The 26218-nt window shown below is 40.2% G+C and overlaps 1 protein-coding gene across 3 annotated transcripts in view; it reads left to right on the top strand.

Moving 5' to 3' along the window:
* Positions 1-26218, top strand: part of ADAMTS18 (ADAM metallopeptidase with thrombospondin type 1 motif 18) — a 95887-nt gene that overhangs the window by 21536 nt on the left and 48133 nt on the right. For 2 of the 3 annotated variants that reach the window (XM_074968804.1, XM_074968803.1), the window contains 6 exons: positions 10891-11173; positions 16655-16854; positions 17878-17961; positions 18831-18990; positions 20004-20109; positions 24859-24996. In XM_074968804.1, coding sequence (XP_074824905.1) covers positions 10891-11173; positions 16655-16854; positions 17878-17961; positions 18831-18990; positions 20004-20109; positions 24859-24996 — 971 coding nt within the window. Of the gene's footprint in view, positions 1-10890; positions 11178-16654; positions 16855-17877; positions 17962-18830; positions 18991-20003; positions 20110-24858; positions 24997-26218 lie in introns of those variants that run through there. The other variant, XM_074968805.1, reaches the window with a different exon arrangement.

Here is a 26218-nt window from a genome sequence, read left to right as displayed (position 1 = left end):
CGAGATATTTGGCCCATGTCATCCTGTATTTCAATTATTATGGGTCAATTTTTGCAGACCTGAAGTAGCATCTGTAATCTTGCACCTGTGTTTGAATTGTGGCAGCGCATCTAATTACTTGCCAATGGAAGCTACTCGATTCTAGGTAAAAATAAGGGTGAGGTGCAAGAACTCTTCTTTGTGCCCACAAATCACATAAAATTAGGAAGGCATATTTTAGGGGTGCAAATTGTTTTCTCAAAAATGAGGCTTGTTCATGACATAGAATCAAGATGAAACGTGTCCAGTTTAATTTCACCAATAACTCCCTTATTCCAGTTCACGTTTTGTATTAAAATCTGGATGTTATAAGATGTTTCTGTGGCTTACCATACACCTAAAAGATACAGCTGTCATTTTACAGGTTTCTCAGTGTGAAAAGCCATGAGAAAGGGATGAAATCTTATTTTAAACTAGTGGATCTTCAGCAAAATAATGGTGCTGTGCAGTGCAGATTTAGCACAACTTGAATTGCATCCAAACAGAAATAAAGTTTTACCACTTTATCAGAATTCAAAATCAAAATGGGATTCAGCTGCATCTAGAGTTGTATCTATTTCACATGGGTGATTACACGAAAACAGAGGGAGAGAAAGTGAGGCCCCCTGCACAGATGCCAAGTCAGTAAGCTTTGTGGGCGGGGGGGGGTATGAAGTGGAATAACCTATCTTAGGTACATATATGGTTCCCCTCATTGTAGTATCTGAGCTCCTCACAATACCCCTATGAGGTAGGGAAGTGCCTTTTTACAGAGGGGGAACTGAGGCACAGAGTGGCTAAATGACTTGCCCAAGTCACATAGACTTTCTGTGGCAGAGCATGGAATTGACCCTGGTTCTCTTAAGACCCAGGCTAACTATTGAACCATGCTTCCCCTCAGTGTGTCCTCTGTTCCGGTGAGGCCGGGAGGTGGTAAACCAGGTGTGCTTGTTTTATGGGTGATACTCCAGGCCTATCTGTTCTCCACAGAGTGGCTTGTGGCCATTATCTGGTGTAACGAACTCATCGCAAGCAGTGTTTCAGCAACAACAAAAATTAAAAGGTTGGGAACCACTGATTTAACCTCTTAGTAAGTCATACACCCAGACACATACATATCACCTGAATCCATAGTCTGGCCTCATTGTTATCGGAGCTGGCTGAACTATTCATAAAAAATAAAATTAGGTGAGTTTAGTTGGATTTGTTTCATTGCATGGAATAATTGCAGAGCAGACACTGGCCCAGATTCTCTGCCAACAGCAAGCAGAGTGCCACTCTGGTGCTACACTGCCCACATCTTGCAGCCTTCAGTAAAGAGGATGTAGCTGAGGAAAAGAACATGAGGCCAAAGAACCCTTGTGCTCTGGCAATCTCAGCTGCAGGAACAGCCCCTTGGTGCCCTTGTAGCTGGTGCAATTTAAAGCAGCCCTGAGACTGAGAGCCCCATTGTCTTCGCATTGCCAGAAGCCACCTTTACGGTATATCCAGGGAGATCTGGTCCGAGCACCTCTCCTGGTCGCGTGTTGTGGGGAGAGAGGCAGCCAAGTCACTTCCAGCTTTGCCAAATCTCACAATCTGATCATGAGTCTCATGACATTGGCTGTCTTTCTTAAACCCCCAGCGGCTGGAATCATGTGGTTACTTGAGAATCTGACCAGTCATTAAAAAAGAAACCAAACAACAATAATAATTATTAATAATAAACAGGTACATTTCTAGTCCCCATGGTTGTAGAGAAAAACTTGAAAAAGCCCCTAAAGGCTTGGGAACCAGAAGGGAAATAAGAAGAACGGCTGTTTTTTTAGTTTTAAAACATTTCATGATTTATAAGCCACTCTCATCATTCTGCAGAGCCTGACTCCTGATTAGCAATGTCTGGGATTGCATTTCTGATGCAGAAACACATTCCTACTTGGAAACATTAAAGCAAGCATCTGATGAATGCTAAATAGGTATTATGTAAAAGTATTTGCAACTAAGGTCTTTAACATCTGCCAGCAATTCTCTAGCCTAACTTGTTCATTTTCTATTTTATTATTTTCAAATAGTTTTTGTTATTTTTATGTCTATGACTAAAACACTTATAACAGGATAAAATTCACAAAGAAAATATAACGTTAATAGCACACATCACAAAAATCATTAGGACAGATGTATTCCATCCATTTAAGAATTGTCAGCCATACACACTAAAGAAATATAATCCTAATAATACATTTTTGTTGCACCTTTTCATTGGGGTGGACTGAATAATTCACAGAAAATGCTTTATTGTGGGTGAAATTCAGCCCTGTTCAGAGGTCCAGCACAAGACCTACGCCTCATTTAAGTCCTGTTTGTAAGGCTTTAGTGGGATTTAAATGGTGCACCAGCCCAGTGCTGGAACAGGGGTGAATTTTATCTTCTATAAAAGTTAGTCCCTTGGAAGGTGCTGTTCTAATCACCCTGTCAGCACCACCTATAGGCCCTGATCCAACAAACCACTCAAGCATATCCATAGCTTTAAGCATATGAATAATCCCAATGATTTACTAATGTACATCCTTAAATGGGCTGCTGGATCAGGGTTTTAGCTAACCTGTATCCTTATGTCTAGTTTTCTTGATGCACCACAAGTGTTTAATCAGCTGTTAGACAACACATGACAAATACTGCACTGTCTCCTTTCAGATAAAGTAAGTGAAGCATTAGTACATTCATATAATAATCCCACTGCTTCCTGTTTGCTTTGTGATGGGTTTCAGAACTGTCATAACTAATAGAATATCTAGATTTTATCTTGTCATCACTGGGGCCTTACTTAAACAGTCCATCCCCAACCACCTGTATAACTGTCAAACCTAACTTGGATCTGTTGCTCATATCTAATTGACTTCTGGATCCATTAGATTAGAACAAGCAAGAGAAAGATAGGTTTCAGCGGGCAAGTTTGCTTGTGTTCAAACTGCTGTGTTGGGCCCACAGTGATAGAATCACTAATGATCCATGTAATCTAGGATGCAACCTGTCAGACTTGTTGACATTTATAGTACAATTTTTGTAATATATATAATGTCATTTCTAATATTTAGTGTTTGCTTGTGAGGCATAAGAGGTGCAGATAGATATGAGCAGGAGTCCTAATTTGCATTTGCGGCAGAGCAATAATCTTAGTATTATTTCTAGAATATGTCATCATTCCCCTGCAATAAATGTCAGCTTAATATATTTAAACACTGTTGAGGCAGTTCAATTACCTTAACCAGAAAAGCAAATTAGACTATTTCAGTATTTGCTACAATGTTGATAGAAGCAGGATGGCACAAAGATGTCTTAAACAAGTTCAGTCAACTGCAAAAATACAAAGGCACTATTCAGAAATAACTTTGCCTTTGTTCATATAGGAATAATTAAAGGAAAGCAATTTGTTACCTTGGTTCAACAATTGCCAAACGTTCAGAATAATACTCATTTTGTGCAGTTTAACTGAACAGAGGAGTCTTTCATGATGAACTCAGAATGGTTGTTTTAAGGTCCCACTCTCTGGGGACCATTGATTTGGGATAGCAAAATGCTATGTTGTTAAAATATCTTAACATTTTAAAGTTTAAAAATATAGGCAGTAAGTCAGCTATGTTATGCTTGAAGAGAGAGTTCAGTATTTTTATGATTCATCTGGATTTGAAAGAAAACTTGATAATAGTCAGCTCACAATCCAGAATCGGTGGCCAGTGGCTCTCATTTTTCTTTCATTTAAAAAATATTTTAATAATGCACGTTGGACATTAAATTAACCTAAATATTCAGAATGGAGGTGGGGGGACAGATCCCCCAAACTACTGGAAATGAGCATAGCTCCACTGAGGTTATTTTCACCAGCTGAGGACCTGGCCTAAGAAAGTGTCTTCTGGCCTTTTTAATTTCCTAATTCTGGTATCATCATCAACAGATGCTACCCACAGTGCAAAAATCTCAACACTTTGTCTGAGGGATGGGTGAATTTGTTTGCATAACATAAAAACTCAGGCAAAGTTTAGTTAACTTACACTCTTTGTTTCTGTGTTTTTTCAGTGCCCACATGCCTTAGCATTACCTAGTTTGGCAAGGGATCTAAATGAAAATGAAAATTGAGTGTCACCCATAGAATCTCTGACCTGAGTAAGACAAGTGTACTCTTGGAAATCTCATGAGAGTCCACTCCTACAAAACCCTGGGCCAGATTTCTTGAATAAATTGGTTTGAATACATTCTGGAAAATGATGTATGTGGAGAAATCCTGCCTCCCTCTTCCAGAGGGCAGACAGAGGACCCAGATCTGTCATATTTGAGCCAGCAGGGGGTTCGTCTCTGACAAGGGAATTCTCTGATAAGCAGTTGAGGCCCTTTGTGCCTTCTGAGTGTGCCAAAGGGCCAGAAACTGAGTAGAGATTCAGGCCTTAAAACTACAACCAGAGTGACACTAGGATGAATTGCAGCCAATAGCATTCCCTGAGCTTTCACTCCAGTCTGAGTGAGAAAGCATGCGAGTGTTCTGTGATGTGTCAGTGTCAGATATTATTATGATGGGAATTCCAGGAATGCGTGTATCTTCCTAGCTAGATTTCTGCTCATTTGGGATAAGAAAAACTATATTTTTTAGATCATCTTTCCTCTCAGGAGGTTTATATTGCAGGGAAGTTCTTCATTTATCTTTTCCTTTTGCTCTAAGCACAACGGAAAGTTGTACTTTTAAGTGCAGTCTGTTTCTGTTATGTGCTGTATCTCTTGTTGTGGTTAATCTGTGTTTGACTCAATATTTTTTTGTAGGAACTGTACGTTGTGGGAAATAGCCCAACAAAAGGCACTGGACTTATGCCCATTGAAGTCAATCGAAGTCTTTAGACTGACTTCAGCTGCCTGTGGAACAAGCCCCAAGTCAACTGCTTTTTGAAACATTGTGTGTAACATTGGAGGACATTTAATGGGTTCAAAAGAGCTCACACTTAACACTCCCTTAAAAAAGGTTCTTCATGCTGATTGCATCCATCCCTATGCAATGTTAAATTGTTTATTCACTAAGTGCAGTGGTTGCTGTTAACATATCAGGATTTGTTCACAGTTAAAACAGAGTGGTCATAGGCTTTTTAATAGCTTCAGATGTGTATGCATAACATAACATCAAATGAAGTGTTATAAGAAATAATTAATGTTGCTTAGAAGGTATTTGTACATATATTTTAGTACTTTGGTACAGTCAAGGTGCTCCTGTTATCATGCAAAGAGTAATTGTACTTGGCGTAAGTCTGTGCTAGGTAGTTTTATTTGTTTAGCAGATATTGCAGCTGAGATGTTTGATTGTCCTCTGTGTCCTTAGTTTTGAATTTCACATTGTTTCATTTTTTAGCACATTATCTGTGTCTGGATGATGAATCTCATGTAACTCTTAATGCATATGGATGAGCTGTTGCCTGTAATTTAATTAACACATAATGAAGGTGGCTTTATGGAAATATGAAATCCGTAGCCAGAATGCTTTCCTCATGTGGGAAAGGGAACAGACTCCATCTCAAAATCTCAGTTTTTAAATATAGACAAGAAAACAACAGTTCTGAGAAGTCCACTCCAGGACGATGAGTCCTTCAGCTGCCACTGCAGTGCATATCCCTAAGGCCTGGCCTACACCTAAATATTAGATGACCTAGCTATATTGTTCATAGCTGTGAAAAATTTTGCTCCTATGTCACATAGTTAGGATGACCGAACCTCCTCTGTGAATTCAGTTCAGTCAGTGGAAGAATTCTTCTGTCAACCTCGCTACCACCTCTTGGAACGGTGGGTTAGCTACATGGATGGAACCCCCGCTTCTGTCAATGCAGGGAGTATCTACTCCGCAACAGCTCAGCTGCAGCGCCCTAGCTGTGCTCCTGTAGCACATTCATACCATGGTCCTAAGGCATCTGTGAGACGGTGACCATCCTCCACTCCCTTGGATGTCACAGTGGAAGTGGAGGGTGTTTGTAACCCGCAGGAAGTGTTCCATACCTTGGAAGATCAGACAGTAAGGGCGCAGTCCAGCTTCCGTGGGAGTTGATTCAGATTCTAAGCACAGAGAATACAAGATGTCTTGCATGCTATTTCAATGAGATGCAAATCACCCATTCTTGGAGAGAAAACATTTTAGGATGTGATGTTCAAACACATTCAACTTCCGTCTAACTCTTCTACTGAAAACAGTGAAAGTTGTACCAATGACTTCAATAGTAATGGAGTTAGACCAATGTTGAATGTTTTTGAAAAGCCCACTCTTAATCTCTACATAGTAATATAATATCAGTGAAGAAATCCTAAAGCAGATTTGCTTTCTATAATCACCATCTCCAGCTTTCTTTATGAAGTTCCCCTTCCTTTTGAGATTTACCAGGAAAATCTTGGACAAATGCCTTGGTGTTAATACCCCAATGATATAAAATTTTATTAGGAAACATCTCAAATTGAAAATTTCTTTAATGGATCAAAGAACTAAGCAAATAATTAAGAACAAATAATTTATTTAATGAATGTTGTCTTTTTTTGTGTCGTTGTAAATTATCTACAAATAGACTGCAAATTTCCGATTGACTGATTAAGAATTTGCTGAATAATTTCTATGAATGATTCTTGGTTTTAAGCTTGTTCACAAGCTAATACTGGATGTTTGAAATTTGAGCTGTTCTAATTAAACACTTAGGCCAACCTTCCTGCCTTACATATTCCATCCTAAATCCTATAATCTACCTTTCCAAAGGTATGGGAGAGAAGATGGGCCTTACAGTGTTTCCCGAAGGATAGCAAATTTAGGCTCCGGCAGACCAAGGTGGTAGCAATTTTCATTCAAAGACTTTTCCTGGGCCTTGCCTAGGTAAGCATTTTTCTTCAAACTTCTCAAACGGTGCCACTCCCCTCGTGACAGCAACAGTGAAGGTGTAGATCGTCTGCTGGGGTCCAGGGACTTTTCACCACTGTGTTGTTTGGACTTGGTGAAAATGTTGGCACTTGTAACATGGCTTCCTCTGGTGGGGCTATGACAGTGGGAAATTTGAAGAAAAACTGTAGTGTAGACATAGCCATGAAGAATGCCCTGCCCCTTCTCGTCTTAAAGGGTTGGAGCTAAAGCACACTTAAGTCAATGGAAAGACTTCCCATTGACTTCAGTGAGCTGTGGCTAAGCTAAGATTGGGTATGCACTTATATTAATGCTGGTCCTGGCAACACAAAGACCTAGCTTCCATTTATCCATAGTAATTTTTACTAATTATACCCACACATCTGCTGAAGTTGCTAATGAGGAGAAACATACTGTATTTAATTCATGACTTCACTTAAACTTCATAGTTCTTTTGAAAAAATTCCAGACTAATAGAGAGATTGGGCTAGAGTCTCTCCCCTTGTTTCTGTCCCCATTGCACTGCTCTGGCAGTGCAAGGTGGCCAGAACCTGCTCTTAATTAGCCCTCTGGGAATTATTCTGGCATGGGAGAGTCTCAGATGGCATAAAGCTAGCATAGCTGGCTCCCCACCTTAACCCTTTTTTAGGGGATCATATCAACAGTGGGCACATCAGGGGAAGGCATCTGTCCTCATTTCTCAACTGGCATATCCCCTTTGAGGACCATAACCTGCCAACACAAGATTGAGCAGCCCATATGCTGCTTTAATTAACATCAGGTCTGAAGCTAGAGTAGTTGCCACTTGAGAATCAAGGAGCTGTAACCACATACCTAACTGACCACCTGAAATCCAGTCCAGTTTGTGGATCTCCAAGCGGGAGCGATCTGGGCCAATATTTTGTGAATTGTTAGAGATTAGTTAAATATGAATACTGGAAACTTGCTCACAAATTATAGAAATGAACCAGCGGCCTATCTTATAAAGACTGCTCTGTGCTGCAAGACTGCTTGAAACTAGATGTTGTGTCAGAAAAAAGAAAAAGTAGACATTATTTATCCTTCATAACACTTTCCAATTGGAATAATCCTTTCTGATTTACTTTAAAACCCAAAGGGAGTACATCTCATTTGAGGATTCAGCCCTGGTCTCTGCTGAAGAAAAATTTGCAAGGGCTGACCGAATAAGGTTTTTAGGTCACTCACCAGCTAGTTACAGCACATGAAAATCATGCAACAAAATGAATTCAGCACATGGGCTAGAATTCAATTCATCACACATTTCTGGAATTCTCAGTCCACCCTTGTGATGTTAAATATAGAAATTCCATTTGGGACTAAAACTTGATGTACATCAGGGACAGTTTCTTAAGAGGAAAATGTAGAAAATCCTCTATTCCATATGGTTTGAATCATTTATTAAATGAATCCTGTAGGGGTAATTTCAGACGTGGAAACCTTTAAAATGGAGAAATAAAAAACAGATTTATTATGTTTCTGTTTTCCAATAGAAGGTTGTAAAATCAGTTAGCAGATGCCTAGTTATCAGTGCTGAATAACAGATGATTGCGTGGAAGGTCTCTTCTTGCCCAGAACTGCATTTGAATTGTGTCAGTTCTAAATATCTGATGACATGAATCATAAGGATTAAAATATCAGTTTTCTTCCGTACACGGAAGTGCTTTGTCTTGTCCTATTGTGATCTGACGGTTGAAGATTGCCAGTCCATTGAATTGGGCAAGCAAGCTAGCTAAATTCTATATGAGAAGTTCCTCAGTCCTGATCTTTCATTAACCGACATGTTATTGCCTCTTCCTTATAATATGTTGAGCAAATATAGGATGAATGTTTGTTGAATGTATTCTGAATTAAGGAAAATGTCTATCACAATATGATCTCTGTTTATGTTCACAGCAACTTTTGGGAAGCAGAAGATCCTCACAATTAGTGTTATAGGAAAGAGTTATTGTTAAAATCCTGGTTGAGTTGTCCATCTATAATAATTGGTAATTGACCACAAAAGGGAAAGCACATATTTTCCCTCTATTTGGAAAAATACAGTAATGAATGTCAATCAGAGGGCTGGTGTCTGATTGGTGAGCAGTAAGGACCCATGTCACTAAAATTCCTGATAAATCTGTTTTTTTTGTGGATATATCTGATATAAGTGATAGCATTAACTCAGTAGCAAACACTACAGTTAAAGCAATGAGGATTTCATTTACAACTCCCTATTTTCTGAAAAATTCTCCTCCTGGAATGAAGCTCTGGAAGTGCAGAAAGGTCCACAAATCCCAAAGAAACACTCTAGTGAAATCAAGTATTGGTTGAAGTCCCTCTTCCTCTTTATCCTCAAGTCCTAGCCAGTCTGCACATAGGGGCTCATATAAGAAAAAAAATCAATTTCAAGATGGGTGATAAGGCGCATATCCAAAATGTGCAATGCTAGGAGCATAGCTCCACCATCTAACATCAGAAAGCATTCTTTGCAAGGAGAGGTGGTATCATGGGCTGAGAGAGCTAATATATCATATAGCATGGTTGCACTTGCTTATCTGCACATACTTCTGGGAAGCTGTTCATAGAGCTGTGTGGTTCTCGGGGGATGCCACTTTTGGAAAAAGGTACTTTCCATGGGGTAGTGCCTCACTGACCCAAAATAAACTTTGGAAGTAATATTACATATGTACTCATCTAATCAAACTTTTTCTTGCCCCACTTGGCTACACACTAATATTTGCTGTATGCATCTCATGGTGAAAAAGAGTGTTTATTTCAACAGCTTTTACAAAACAAGGGAATGAACAGCGCAACTGGTTTATGACTTGAAAGTAAATACTTCCTCATTGCTACCCACATTTCTGATGCTGTCTCTGATCCTGGAAACACTTAAGCATATGTGTAGGTTTATTCATAGTTGATGCACGAAAAATACAGCGTATTTCTCCCCAACCTTAACTCTGCCCTCTAGAGACAATGAAAGGGGAAAAATGTGCTAAACACAAAATGTGTTGGTAAAAATACATATGTATTCATTTTTAGTGTACATTGTGTAGTGATCATAGTTAATATTTAATGTGATGATAGTAGTTTAGTGTTGGTGAAAGGTGATACACTGACAACCCTGCAGCCTGAAGTCTTGTAGTTATTCCACAGAGCAAGAACAGTAGGGCTCAGGTTGCCGCAGTAACAGCTTTACAACATTGCCTTACTAATAGAGTAGACATATCTTGAAGGATGGAGAGGGAGTTCATTGGCCACAGTCCTTCAATCCTGGATTTCTGTGCTGAGGTTGAAAAAAAGGTGCCAATTAGTGGCAGAGACTTTTCATAGTTTAGGACAAAATTCTGCTCTCTGATCCACCCTAGTGAATATACTTTTGCCATTAGAGATGAAGATTCTGAGATTCTCTGAGAGCAACTGCAGCATTGTCTTGGACTAGAGTCTTCTGGAACACAAGCAAATTGCTGGGGCATGGAGTTCCATGATTAGTCAGAATGCAGTACAGCAAGTGGAATGGAAGCCTAGCCGCTAAGGAAATCTGTTGCTGTCAATTAGAATAGGGAATTCAGAGATTTAATTTACCTGAATCTGATGTCACAGACAGTTGTTTCCTATGGGAATCTGTTAATTGTGTAGACCTCTTTTAAGAATCCAAATGGAAAAATTTGCTTTGACAATTTTCCCGGCCATGCTATTTTTTTTAAAAAAAGGAACGTTGTGCTTCATCTTTGTTTCCTTCTTGTCTATGCAGCACAATCTCATTCATCCTGACCCTATTCTACTGCTGCTGATGACCATATATCCAGAAAACCAGCCTGCAAGCCTGACAATGTGCTAAAAGTCTTCTTTTTGTATAAGAGACTCTGCAATTAAGAGAATAGATTCAGCTATTTAGAAGGAACCTAGTGCTGACAAGTGGACATAAATATATTGGTTGTCAAACAGCAAAATATAATGTTTGTTTAATTTGCTTTTTTTTTTTTTAGTCAGGTTTGATAAGGATGCAGGAGAACGAATTCCTTATATCTCCATTACCTCAGCACCTAGCACAGGAACACAACTACACATCACCTGCTGGACATCACCCTCATGTATTATACAAACGGAGAGCAGAGGAGAAAGTGCACCGGTACAAAGTAGATTCCAATTCCAATCACTTTTCCCCGGGTCATCACAGAAATCACACACACCACAAGTATCATGATCAGGCGAATGATTACCACCATGGAAGGTTTCAAAAGCAGCATTTTTGTGGACGTCGAAAGAAATGTATGTAAGGAAACTTTCTCTCTTTGTTTGAGATAGTAGTTCTTAGAGACTTGTAGGTGCTTCTTTTACTGTGGTTTGTAACCACTACTCTGATGGGGGCTGAATTTTTTAAATAGTAGTGCTAACAGAGGAAATGGAGGACAGATACAAGGAGCTGGATCATGCATTTAAGTTTATGGCACTGTCCATCACTATTATTACAACTCCACCACTAGTCAGTGAGTGACTTTCTTAGGAATGTGCTGCTCAACTTAGAAGATCCATCGCTCTGGTTTTCTTGAGATTGATTTATCTTTTAATGGGCCATTCTTCTTTTTGCTGGTGCTTTAACACTGCCTCTTCTGTACAATTACCAGTTCCAACTCCCTGCTCTATTTTCTCTTAATCTGAGATATGCGATTAGTTTGAAAGATGGAGGAAGGGCATTAGGAATCATTGATTTGGCAAAGGAGGGGGAATAGGTCTTTCACAATCCACCATTTGATAATGACGTTGTCAGCAACCTCCTTGGGAGGTTATATCAACCATAACCTCCCAAGGAAATTGTTTAAATAAAATTCTGGAGTCACCTCTTAAAAATGTATTGAAACTACATTTTCCTACCAAAGTCCATTGTGAGGCCATCATTAGGCCCTCAACTTGAAGAATATTTAGGAGCTCCTCAAGGATCCTATAGCTATACTTCTTATGTTCCCTTGATTCTGTTTGTGGGCCTTTATTGAGATTCATGACTAGAGCCCCAAGAATTGAATACAGTAACTGAAAAAGTTGCATCAGCCAAAATATGTCCTGTCCAATTTCTACTTGAGTTTGGGGACAACAAGAGGGTTCCTTTTCAAAAAGGAAAATAAAAAGGGGTTGGGGAACAGAAGGAGAGGAACAAACAGAAGGGAAGAGAAGAGGAGAAAATGGGAGGAGAAAATTGAAGGAGGAAGGAGTGAAAGTCTCTGAGTGTTCTGCAGGAAAATATTGATCTGGTTGAAAAGATTGAGAAGTCTTTATATTTTCAATCAATTCATGTTTTTCTTCAATATCACAGGTCTCTCTGCTACTTTCTTCCCCCTTCCTGCTAAATCTCCCCTAGTCTAAGAAGCCCCAGTACATAATTCTTGTACAAACCGATGGTCATCCTGTTTCAGTCCTTTTTTTTTCTTTTACTGCTATACAATGACTAATGAGAATGGAAGACAGCAGGGGCTACTTTAGAAAGTGAAGTGAGGAATATTGCATTAGCTCATGGTCTTCTCATTTTCCATGACCACCAGGGCGTTTTTTCAAAAGGTTGTTCACTGATTACAAAACCCATATGATATTGATGGCTTTGATAGAGAGAGTTCCAGGCTCTTCCATGTTGACCATTTTATCTTATATGGTCCCTATTACCATAGTACACTAGCACCTCACAATAGTCAATACATTTATCCTCACAGCACCCATTTGAGGTAGGAAAGTGCTGTTATCCTCATTTTACCAGAGGTGCAGAGGGTAGGTGATTTGTCTAAAGTCTCAGAAGGCGTCTGTAGCAGAGTAGGGAACTGAACCCAAGTCTCCCAGCCCCTATGCTAAAGTCCTAATCAGTGGGCCTTTATTCCTTCATGTAAGGGATAGAAAGGACACACAACTCCCTGTACGTTCAAGGGGACAACACAGCAGGAGTAATTTGGACTTGTGGCTAATGCTCTTGCAATTAAAGTTAACTGGATTTTGAAAGTAAAAATGGTACTTTACTGAATCTGTATCCAAACATGGTACTGAAAGAGGACAGGTGGTGCTGTAGGGGGGTTGTTTACACTTTGAAGGTAGATAGTTGCTTATATTGCTGAATACAGTTCACTGGCCTTTCTCCTATTTGTTAAAGCAGTGGTTTCTCTACTTTTTCATGTAGCTTGGATATAGCTACGGCTCCCTCCTGTTTAGCAATATAGGAAGGGTAGGACGGCCATCGCTACTTGACATCTATTTGCGATCCTGGGTTGAGACCCCCTATGTTAAGTGCACAAAATTAAACTTTCAGTTATGTTGACGTTTGTACTAGTGATTGAATTAAATTTAAGACTTTACAAGCACAATGACTTTAATGATGCTGTGTGCAGGAATAAGGCGGGTTACAGGAATCAGGAACAAGACCTTTATATAAATAACACCTGAAAACTATGTTAAAAGAACATTAAGGCTGCAAAGTCAAGCACTCAGAAGTTAGGAAATGCTAGAATGATAGTTGCTCAAACAGCTATAATCCAGCCCATTGTGCATATGCATTATGATGCAGTCTGTAGTTATGCGATCACTTGCTGTTTTTTTCACCAGACCCCTACCTCATTCGTGCACATGATGGACAGTGCCCATTTAATGAGAAGCTATTCGATATTTTGTTTTCTACTCATTGTTCAATCCAGGGCCCCATGCCTTGTTCACTGTACTCTATTCAAACCCTGCTCTGAAGACAGAATTACTAATTTTCTCATGGGTTTTCTATGGTGTTCATTGCTATAGTATCAGAGTGCTTCACAAATATATATTAATCCTCACAACAGCCTCACAATTAATCCTTGTGAAACTAGGTGGTATGACTGTCCCCATTTTGCAGATGGGGAGCTGAGGTTAAAAAATGTCCACTAATTTTGGTTACCTAAGCTGATGCGCCCACGGCCTGATTTTTCAGAGTACTTGGCACTGTATCAAGCTTTTTATATTCAAAGCCTAGCTTCCATTGACTTCAGTAGGTGCTCAGCTCCATGGCCTCAAGATAGGATTATGTAAAATGAGCAACCCACAATTAGTGGCCACCTGTGAAAAGTCTGATGTAAGTAGCTTGCCCAGTATCACACAGGAAGTCTGTGGCAGAGCAGGGACAGAATACAGTTCTCCAGGGCAGCATTCAACAGCCTTAAACACGAGACCTTCCTTTCTCCTCCTGCCATCCCCTGCCTCATTCACTAGAGATCTTCCAACTCCTACAACAAATGAAGCAAGGGGTCCTACATACAATAGCCGTCTTCATTATACAACCCCAGAACAGGTCCATCCAAGGCACTGAACGAGGCAGGGGTCCTGTGAAAAAAAAATGGAATGTGATCGTACCGTTAAAGCCCGTATCATAAAACATTTGCACAAGGGGGCTGAATTAAGATAGCACAGGCAAAAGTCATGTCACGGGCAGAAGGGCCATGTCCCTGCTCCAACCAATGGCGGTGGTGGCTCTAGAGTTTCTCAATGAAATGGTTATACACATTTTTTTTATCATAGGCAAAACAATGTATTTTTCCGTAACCACATTCTTGGAAACAGGTGAACCATGTTAGCTGAAAATCTCCAAAACATTTCAGTCTCACGTAGACACCTGGCATGGATAATTTCAGCCCCAAAACAAGGTCCTCTAATGGGATGCACCAGGCAGACTTAACTGGAGATGGCCTATACAACAGGGTTAATTAATCCCTAATCCAGAATCTATCCATTTTTGCAGTACAGGAAAAGAGATTATTAGTATGGTGCTGCTTGCAAAGGGATATGCTTGAAGACTTAAAGCTTAACCCTTCTAACTTTCTTTAGTAGCCATGTTGAGCGTGCAGTTTGTAAGCATGAGCACAGCCAGTAAGCCATCTTTCCGCTATCTCATCACAGGCTAAAAAGTTTGGAGCACAAGAGCTGAACAGATCACGCTCTGTAAGTCATATTTGAGAATAGCTGCTTCTTCTGAATAACTTTTAGTAGTAGTAAAGCAGGTGCAAAAGGGAGGTGAGTCTCGGCAGTGATGAGAGCCACCCACAGTACAGGCCAATATAAAAGAGACTTTTTGTGAATCAAGTGCAAGCCACTTACTTGTGCTGCCTCCTAAACAAGGAATTGCTCTACTTGGGAAATAAACTATGCATTTCGCTGATAGGGGATGCTTGTCTGTACATGCTTTCAGAAGAGGAGACCTCTCTACATTCTTAACAGGATAATAATTCTTGATTGATATTATAACTAAAATATCTTTCATTCATTCATTCATTCATTCATTCATTCATTCGTGTTCTGAAATATAGTTCTGATTAAATGAATTCTCAGAAGTAAATCACTAGGGATATTGCATTGCTACAACTTGTACCTGCTAAATACCAGCATATTGATGCCTACAGCATGTTCACTTAGAATATTAAGGACCAGTCCAGCACTCATTACTATGATTTACTTTTTGTAATATCTGTAGTGCCTAGGAGCTCCAGTCATGGACCTGGACACCATTGTGCTACTTGCTGTACAAACACAGACCACAAAGACACTCCCTGCCCCCAAGAATTTACAGTCTAAGTAGCAACTAAACAAGTATAACATTCTAAACGCCACAAGCTCTGCAAGGCCGTAGATCAAAGCTCCATTTGAGCATAACTTATTCAGCTTTGAGATGGCCTGCCTTAGAAGACTCTTAAATGAAACTAACTTTGGGCAGACAACTGATGCAATTAAGCTTCCCTACTTACCATCCTGTTTCCCTTGGATTCCTGGTGTCCCCGTGTGACCAAGGAGGAGGTAGATGCCAACCTAGCTCTGTTGTTGGAGTAACTGTCAGACACAGTCACAGGTAGGGCTTCTAGACAAAGGTGGTTGTTACATTTTTTAATTACCCGGGGCTCCATCACTCATATCATGTTTCATCCCTTTTGCCATAAAGATTTGCAAGGACAACTCCTGTTGTTATCTAACTAGCATTTTCAAATAGTGACTAGTGGGCTGAATTCTGGTTGCCAGGGGCACATAGGCTTATGCGAGAAAAGCCATAAGCAGGAAGAATATGGAACAAAGGTTTTCTGCCCTAATTCTGGCTTCTTCAAAACCCAGAGAGAGGGTTGACTCTGCAGTCCTTCCCTACACAAGCAGAAGGCATGGCTTGCTTTATTTCTCAGGAAGTATGGACCGCATGTTTATGCACATGGCTTCTGATCCAGCAATGATCATTATTTTCCACTCTCTGAATTTTGTGCTCCAACCAGGAGTAATCCGTGTGGAGAGTCTCCATGGGGGGCTGTTGCCAGTCAAAATACAGGCACACAGGAAACTCTGCTTTTGCAGTATATCTAGTTTCTGTATGCATTTGGAGGAATTTATTAAGGGAGGCAGAATCTGGCCCGTACGCTATGTTTGCAGTCGATGCAGGAAGGTGCCAAAATGGTCAAATAGTATATAGCTATTCAGGGAGAAATACTAAGTATTTCTCCCTGCAGTACATGAAACTCATTTTACTAGATTATTTCTTTCCTCTGAATTGCTTATTGTATTCAGGTTTTTTTCTTAAAGAAGAATGAATCAGATCTTAATTAATAATGTATTAGAAGAACTCACCATCTTACAGGCCATATTAATCATTACCTGGCTCTTGCACAATATTGTAAATTCATTTAGGGCTCTATTCCCCAGGCGCTTTACTATCTAACCAAACTGCTCATAAAAATGACCCGTTTTGAACCCTTTCCAAAACCGTGTTCTGTTTGTCTTTAGACACACCTAAGCCACCCACAGAGGATACATACATCCTATCAGATGAATATGGAAGTTCAGCAAGGTTCAAAAGATCAGCTGTTAAAACCCCCAAAAGTGGAAGTCTGAATGTTGAAACGCTTGTTGTGGCGGATAAAAAAATGCTGGAGAAGCATGGCAAGGACAATGTAACCACATATATCTTAACAGTTATGAACATGGTAAGAGCTGGTGTAACTGAAGTGCCATTGGTTTTGTACTCATCTACAGCTGTGGAAAATCTACAAGACAACCAGGAGCTGGGGCTTTAAGAAAAACACCCAACTTGGTGAGACTCATGATAAAATCACAAAAGTTGGCAATACTGAAAACTCCGCTTGTTAAATTGATTTCTGCAAGTCCACCTGTGCCAGCCTAGAAATCCCACCCTTGTTTTGTGGTGTGGGTGGAGTTGGGATTTATAATTATTCTGAATGTTTGTGTCAATTTTGCTAATGTAATTTCTTTTAGAATTAGTGGGGTTATATATTGCTCATAGTGTCTTTAATGGCCGGCCTGTAGCTTTACAACCTGCTCTGAATATAGGGTGGTGCATAGCGGACGGGGGCAGATTGGAGACTTCTATCTCAAAGCATCACAGTTTCTCCCTGACTCCCCACTTCCGCTGGAAGGAGAAGTGGGAGTAAGTAACTTCATCCCTACTCTGGCTGATGAGAAGGTAGGGTGAAGCCAGAGCTCCTCCTACTCCCCCCCCACTTGTCTGCAGTGGGGAGTAAATAGGCAGGTAGCATGTCTTGAGTCACAATCTAAGCAGGGCAGTAAAGGGGACTCTACTCCTACTTACTTCCCTGAACAGCTGCCCTAGTGAGCAAAGTGAGTCAGCCAGCTCCTTTTGCCCCATCACAAAAGCTTTGCTTTATTTCCCCTCTTCCCTGCTGCTGGAAAGAGGAGTTATTTGTGTGGGCAGACACAAGAGGATTACCTGCTGTGACTTTGATCCTGCAGAACTGGGGCCTGATCCAAAGCCCATTGAAGTCAGTGGGAATTTTTCAATTAATTTCAATGGGCTATTTGTCGGTCCCTTTGTACACATTTCTGTTAGATGGAGGTGGGGCTAATCCTGCAATGTGCCAGGTTCCTCTTGACTGTCATGAAAGTTGGGTCACGATAACTCATTAATTATCTTTAGTCTATTTTTATTACAGATTTATTTATTTATTACCCTCTCCTACATATTCATGCAGGTTTCTAGTCTTTTTAAAGATGGGACAATCGGCAGCGACATAAACATCATTGTTGTGAGCCTTCTTCTTTTGGAACAAGAGCCTGTAAGTGGTGTGTCATTATTCTTTTGTAGCAGAGTGTATCTGACACTGTTCACAAGGAATATATGGACAAGCCCACACTATGCAAAGGAAATTCCACTGAGGGCTTGTCATGACATTATAAACTACAAGACTCAAGTGTGAGATTTTATGACATCACCAGAACCCTTGATGTTACATTTTCCATATTTCACTGCTCCTAGTTTTTTTTAATAATAGAACCAGGAGTTTAATTAACTTCCCCTTTACCCTTCAGTGTTTCTGACTCTTACTCTAGAATCCTCAAATATTTTATAAGGGCTGTTGCCTTCAGTAGTTATTCATCTAGGACATATTTTTATCAAGAAAACCAAATCAAGAGACCCAAAGACACTTGTACCTCATGCATATTACCCAGTGAAAACCAAAAGGGCACAAATTCACAAGTGAAATGATTTCTAGAAGGGGAAGCCAAGCCCCAAAATCATTCACATTGCAATTAAAGTTTAAAAGAGTTTATGAATCACCTCTTGCTATTGAAATACTGTTGGGGAATTTTCAAAGGCACGGTTAGGTGTCCAACTCCTACTGAAAGTCAGTGGGAATTGGACACCTAAACTCCATCCGTGCCTTAGAAAATATCCCTGGGTCTGAGTTTCTTCAGGTTCATTTTATAATTATGATTGATTGATTGACTTGAAATAGTTATTTCAGGCAGGTGTGTCAAATATATAGTGACATAGGAAATGGAGAGGTGACATTTCTTCACATCTAGTCATATAACTAAAGTAATTCCCCTTCCTCCAACCCCGACCCCAGTTCTTCTTCCTTCAATCACCTTCCTCAGCTGCCGGTAGAAGCATCTTATTTCTGTGTCTATGAAATATCTGTAGGGTGGATTAATGATCAACCATCACGCGGACCAGTCATTAAATAGCTTTTGTCAGTGGCAATCTGCTCTGGTTGGAAAGAATGGAAAGCGTCACGACCATGCCATCTTGCTTACAGGATTTGATATCTGCTCTTGGAAAAATGAACCCTGTGACACTTTAGGTATGGTAAGAAAATATGCTCTGCAAAACTGATGAATGTCAACTGACAGCATCTCGATTAATAAAATAAAGAAATCCCAATTTTGTGGCTGATGAGAATGTTTGAAGATGTGGTAAAGGAACAGTCAAGGTGGAAAGTAACATGTTAATGAGAGGAAGGATGGTCCAGCCATTAGGGAACTAGCCTAGGACTTGGGAGAATCACGTTCAGTTCCCTGCCCTGCCACAGACTTCTTCTGTGACCTTGTGTGTGTCTTTTCGCCTCACTGGGCCCAAGTTCCCCACTTCTATAATGGGGAGAATTCCCATTTTACAGGTTGGAAACTTGGGCACAGAGAGGCTAAATGCACTTCCCTACTTCATAGAGGTGCTATGAGAATAAACCCATTAAAGACTGTGAGGTGCTTTGAGATCTACTGAAAAGCTCTATACAAGAGTGTTAGTTTTTTCTTTTAAAAAATTTAAAAAACTTAAAAAACCCCATATTGCCAGTATTTTGGCCACTGCCAGAGAGACCTTCAAAAGACATGTTTTAGGATCTCTACTGCAGTCAGGGAATTTTCTCCACCACTGATCTCATTTTGCATTTCAAAAATACATCTGGGCCACATGGACCTTCTTTGTTATCCCTGAGTGACCTTCAGAAAGGAGCTGTCCCCTTTTAAATGGCTTTGTCAGCTGACTTGACTGAGGTTGAGTCACCTGCACTAGAATGAGCCTGTGTTAAAACTTGTGTAGGTCAGCATCTACAGAATTAATTCCTTCTGGATTGGGCCCAGTGTGTGCATATATAGATGTGTGTATAGGCACATGTGTGCACTTCTCTATACACGACTCCCTTTTTTGTTAAACGTAGCTCTGCCTACAATTCCTGGTGCTCCAAAATGAACTGAACTTTCCTCACACATCAGAATAAGCATGTACTCATGAAAACATGTAGTATCCATCACAATGAGATGTATGTATCTTACAGTATTTGAAATAACATCTCTTCTGCCTTTCCCCCTCCCCCAGGCTTTGCCCCTATTAGTGGCATGTGCAGTAAATACCGTAGCTGTACCATCAATGAAGATACAGGGCTTGGCTTGGCTTTTACTATTGCCCATGAATCCGGACACAAGTAAGCTATTTTTCTCGTGAGTCCTTCCCCCTATATATATATTATAGATAAATCTTTCCCTCCTGTATCTATATTATGGATAAACATATCAATGAATGGAAACTGAATGTCTGCTGCAATTATGAAAAAGCTGATACCCCACTGAAAAATTCTATAGATCATTTACAGAGAGGGGTCATGTGGCTAGAACAGGGGACTGTTAGAGCTCCTGGATTCTGTTCCCATTTTATGTGTGCATCTTGTTAGAATACAACCGATGTGTCACATTTTGTAATCACCATAAGTCTAAGTCATGATCATCCACTCAGCTGCCGTGAGTTGAGGAGACCCTACTTTGGCATATCTTGCCTGCGGAACACAAAAAGGGGAACCAATGCCACTTGCATGTCGCTGTTCTTACCTCTGTGGGATTCTATGGAATCTCCTGTGCTGAGTAAGAATTAGGGCTCCCTGGGATGTGAGGGGAGTATCCTGGAGTGGTAAGTGGAGGAACTGATGCCCCTGATGCTGTTCTTCCTTCTTGTTGTGGCTATTCTAGTTGATAGCTGTGCCAAAGTGAATCTTGCCTGAAGTGCCTGAAGTAACTGTACAGCACGAGTATACTCCCCCAGGGAGGGAGATCTTGTCCCGGTGGAGGATTGACTGCCTGGGTCTTGCCGTAGAAGGAAGGGACACAGCAGATAGCAGTGTGGAGGAACAGCCCCTTTGTGTGTGATTGAATGGTCTCTGTCCCAGCAGATCCTGGGATTCATAGGGTTTAGTAGCCATTTCCCTACCATCCTCCTTTGCCTCTTACTCCTCCCCATTTAGGGTAAGATTTGGTGGAAGGTAGTCTTTCTAGAGGTTCTCAGGCCACTTGTCACCTTCTTGCAGGTATTTCCACTGGACTTTTATTTCTATAGTAGGAATTCGTCCCATTTTTTCTAAGATCTGCTGATCTTCTGCCACTAACATTAGGTGCCTGCCATTGATCTTCTATTCTCTTAGATGTTTACATAGAGTATCTATTCAGAACTTTTCCTTTGTCAATGACAGCGGTACTGGATTCTGCTCTTCAGTTGTTACATGAATCCCTCTGATTCTGCATGACTGAACTGGGGCTATTCAGTTTTCATTGTATAAATATACTTTCCAGCATACACTATGACCTAATGTCTACATGAGCGTCCCTTTCACAGGTTTCTGTACATCTGAAGGGAAATAAGGAATTAGGGAATAATCCATCTCTTAATGAAGTCAGTGGGAGTTTTGCCAGTGATTTCAATGGGACCAAATAAGTAAAATTTTTAGGGCCTGATTCTCCTCACTTACATCAGCATAACTCTACTGATTTCAGTAGAGTTACTCCTGATATGGCATGCTGTTCTAGAATTATTCTTCTCGTATCTTAATTCTCTTTCCTTCTTGTTTGTTTTCTTCATTCTCTTTTAAATAATATATTTGTAGCTGTTAAGTTTTGCTTGTCATCTCTACTGCTTTTCTAATCCTTATATTCTTTGGCTTCTCTTTGATTACTTCTGTATTTCTGCATCCTGACAGGAAGGATGTCTTTCCAAACTAAATAAATATAGCATTCTGGAAAGATTGCCATCTTTACTCTGCAATAACAGGTAGAAAATTTCCCTGCTGTCATTCATCCAAGCTTGTGTTCCTGAAAGAGCTTTGTATGGGAAAAGCAGAATTTGGCAGCAATGGTGCCTGGAAGCAGACCATCCCTAGAAATATTGCCTGATGATCTTATTGACAATCAGGTAGCAATACTAGGTGGGAAAGTGCATTTGAAACAAATACAAGATTTCATCATATAAATGCAATGGACTTTAGTATTAGCAATATTAAATTAAATATTAATAATACTTCCTTCTGAAAATCAAAGTTACTACTAATGTAATCTCAGTTTAATTAACAGCTCCAGGTACACGCTAAAGATTTGCATTTGTGAAATGGTGATTCACAGGTATGAAAAAAAATCTATCAATGAAAAAGTGTACCTGGTTTAGTTTTACTAATGGGGCTCATGGGCATGCATTGCTTATAAGTTGCAAAGCTGTGCATTATAGAAACGAGTGGCCTATATCACTGTGTGAAATGGGGCTGAATGAGATTATGTAAGAACAGAATGTGATTTACATATGATTGACCAATGCAATGGAATTTCCCTACTCTGTACGGGGAGAGTACTCCTGTAGCGGGATTCATCAACTTTAGGGCAGGTTTGTACTGCTAGAGAAGTGCAAAGCACAGATATAGCTGAGGATCTGGCCCTGTAATCCGCAGTTTATAATGGTTGTAAGCAAGAATCTTCATTTATTTTAACATATTATTTAACATTTTAACATTTATATGCAAATTTCCATTATTCAAGACTACTGAGAGCAAAAAAGAAAACAATACCCCATGGGAACGTCCGTAAGTTCAGGTCATTTCAAAGTATTGCTCACATGACAGAGCAGTACTCATTCATAGGAGTCAGCACAGTCCCTTGTGCATTCAGTGTCTTTTCAAGTCACATAGTATCTGACCCCTCCTCCCCCGATCTTGGTCCCATTGACATTAGGGGAAAGTACTGATCCAGATCTAAGTCTGAACTTTGTTTTTGCTCCTCTCTCTACAGTGAACCTCCAGACTTGGGGAAATTTCAGACCTCTGTCCAAAACCTTCTGCTTTTCTAATCCCTAATGATCCTAACTATAAATAAAGGATTCATTAAAGCACACAGTGTGTATCTGATAAACCGGTGTGATTGTTCTGAAGTTGTTGAGGTTTATTGTGAAAATACTAAACTAAGGATTTCTTACTATGTGTATTATATACTTGGTAGATCACACTGAGATCCTTGAGAATGGCTATTATTGTTAAACATTTTTATGGTCTTCTTTAAATAGTTTATGTTTTTACCTGAGCGTTTAATAGCTCTTTCGGGAGTCGATGGTCTATTGTGTCATTGAGCATTAAATCCGTGGATTCTTTGGCTGCAAAGCAAGTGAACTAAATTTTTATTCCACTAACTATTAATAAAATATTTGCTCAACTGGGATTTTTTGTCCATTTGCTAAGTGAACAATATTTCTCAGCAGGGCCAGATGCTCAGCTGGTGGAAGCGGTCTGGTGACTTTGATGGGCCTACACTGATTTACAGCAGCTGAGCATCTAGTCTTCCCTCCCTCCCCCGCACACACCCATTACATGCTCAAAACTGCCAATGCACGAACTGAAGTAGGAGACCGTGAAATTTCTATTCAAAACACACTGAAATTCTCAGATGTACCGTATATAAAATAAATATAAAGTAGAGAATTAGAAAGATGTGAAACTATTAACTTTTGTGTAGCCATAAATTCCACATTTAGCATTTTAATGGACATTTTATTATTGCTTATTATTATTTATATTATGGTAGTACCTACCTTATTCAAATCAGGGCACTATTGCCTAGACATCTGGCAAAACATCTAGTAAGAGACACTTCCTTCTCCAAAGAGGTACAGTCTAAACAGACAAGATGTACTATTGGAGGAATGGGAAAGCAGGACAATGAAAGGAGAAGTGAATCGCCCAAGGTCCCAGATTGGGTCAGTGGCAGAGGCACTCTAAGCCTGGGCTCTGACTCAGGTTTGAGCATAAGTCTCCCTTCCATCCACACACAGGTCAGTCTGACTCAGGTTAGCAAGCACTCAGGGCCTGGGTCCTAGGACCCTGCTGGGGGCGTGAGTCAGAGCCCAAGTTCTGCTGTGACTCCGGTCCAAGTCCTGTCGTTTTGCAGCCTGGATGAATTAGCACAGCCGTGAGACCTGAATCCAGCAATTGTAAGCCCAAGTTTAGCATGCAGTGTGCACGTACAAGCAAGTTCCCAGACCCAAGTTTACAATGTAGTGTAGATGTACCTAAATAGAACAGGTCTTCTGACCCCCAGTCCAGTGCTCTATCCACTAGACACACTGCCTATGTTGCATGCTGGTTCATATTTGATGGTAGTTGAATATGTTTGGTTACCCCCTCAAATTAGTGTGGCAGGATGAAGGTTCTCTATAAATAGACTGTGAAGATTCAGTGTCTCGTAAGCTGAAAAGAGACATATGGGGTGAAATTCTGGCCCCAGTTAATGGGAGTTTTGCTGTTGAATTCAGTGGGGCCAATACTGCACCCATGGATTTGTGTTGCAGATTTAACATGTCCACTTGTGAATGAGAGTTCAGTTCACCACTAGCATAACGCAGTCCACAGTAGTTGTGTTAGCAATTGCAGTAGGTACTGTGGTGTGAGGAAAAAAATAATCTCCCCTGAGTAGAGGAATGAGCCCAGCACCTTATTTTGCATGGGCCACCAAACAGCTGACAATTGTTTCATTAGCAAACTGATGTGCAGGAAAGAGAACTTTATTAAGCAGGCTGAGATGCTGGTGTTACATGCTGATGTTCTGGTGTTTGTGTACTGGCAGCCTGGGGGTTTGATTTATGTTCCTGAACCCCTGATGCCTCGCCAAACTAGATTTCCCCTGAAACTCAACCTTCCTTGTCCGGTTCCATGTACTGTACTGCAAAAATAAATTTCAATCTCTATCAACCTGGGCTTGACTAGTGACCATTGTCGTGTTCATTTATTTCTGGCTTGTACATTTTTTCATCCCTTTGTGGACTTTGTTGATAGAATTACTGTATAAAATAACAGCGTCTCTTTCCCCTTAAAAGCTGTCTCTTGTTTCTGGCATTTTGTTTCTGGTGCCCCTCTCATTTGTGGTTCTCTTTCTAGCTTTGGCATGATTCACGATGGAGAAGGAAATCCCTGTAGAAAAGCCGAAGGTAACATTATGTCTCCCACGCTTACAGGAAACAATGGGGTGTTTTCCTGGTCTGTATGCAGCAGGCAGTATCTCAATAAATTCCTCAGGTAGGTCAGATATAAGTCAGGATCTTCCACAGGAGGGTGGCAACTCTTACAATTGGCTTTCTGGTGCAAATACTCATGATTAGAAGTTAAAATTTAACTTTGGTATGGATTTCATCTCTGTGAAAAAGGCCAATACAAAAACCAGTGTACCAGATGAGCCCACAAACTTTGGTTTGTATGGGACATAAGTGGTACTATAGGCCTTTGTGCTGGCTCTCTGTGAATATGCTGCAATATTCACTTGCATTTCATTCTTTCCCCAAACATTATTGTCAAACAGGTTTATTAGAATATTAGTGAAAAGTGAATATAAGAGGGGTGTTGACTGTGGAAATGAATGAATATTTGTGGATTTTTTCCTGACCTCGTCATAGCTGATTGTCATGCTTTCAATAAGCGTATTTTACAGAGCTGCTGAAAAAAAATGGTATCCCATTATTTCCCTTATGGTACAAACCATGTATGCTGATAAAGGAGCAGCCTTTAGTTCTAGCATTTAGGATCACCAGAATTGCAATCTCTGCAATATAAGTTCTTGCTTTTATTACGTGAACCCCACAATGGCATAATATGCATACATTGCCATTGAATATACGAGTGGACACTTAGATACCAAACTGGTTTACCAGATCAGGGGAAAGGAAAGATGACAGAGTTTGGGGTTATTTTCTCTGCCACAATAAGTAATATTGCTATAGGAAAATTATTAATCCACTTTGGGGTATTCAAGCATTTAGTATGGTCCAAGAGACGCATAGTTGGACGGCAAACTGTAGGTAGATTGAACTTCCATACTCACGGAACCACAAGCAATAAGGAGGAAGAATGATGGATAATAATATGTACTTTTGGTGTTAACATGTGCCCAACCAGCAAAAAAACCCAAAACAATGCTGATTGGGCTCTCAATTAAAACACTCTGGCCTTTTTGTATGGCCTTTCACATGAAGAATACGCAGAAATGAGACACTGCACATGTGGGTTCTGCATCAGATCCTGTGTTCCACTTCTGGAAAGCGTAGTCTAGGGAGATCTCCTTGCTCTTGGTTACACTCACATAAGGAAGGGAGAATAGGAAATTGACACCATTTATACCTAAAATTACCATAATCCTAGAGCCTGGAAATTCCTGCTTCCTAAAATTTTGCAGGTCAGGCTACCAAGGAGAAGTCAACATCTCTTGTCTCCTGCAGCAAATATTCTCATTCAGTGCATGCCTACA

This window comes from Natator depressus, chromosome 12 (assembly GCF_965152275.1).
Source record: "Natator depressus isolate rNatDep1 chromosome 12, rNatDep2.hap1, whole genome shotgun sequence".
Taxonomy (NCBI): Eukaryota; Metazoa; Chordata; order Testudines; family Cheloniidae; genus Natator; species Natator depressus.
The sequence above is the reverse complement of the archived record's forward strand: the minus strand, read 5'-3'. Positions and strand labels throughout refer to the sequence as shown.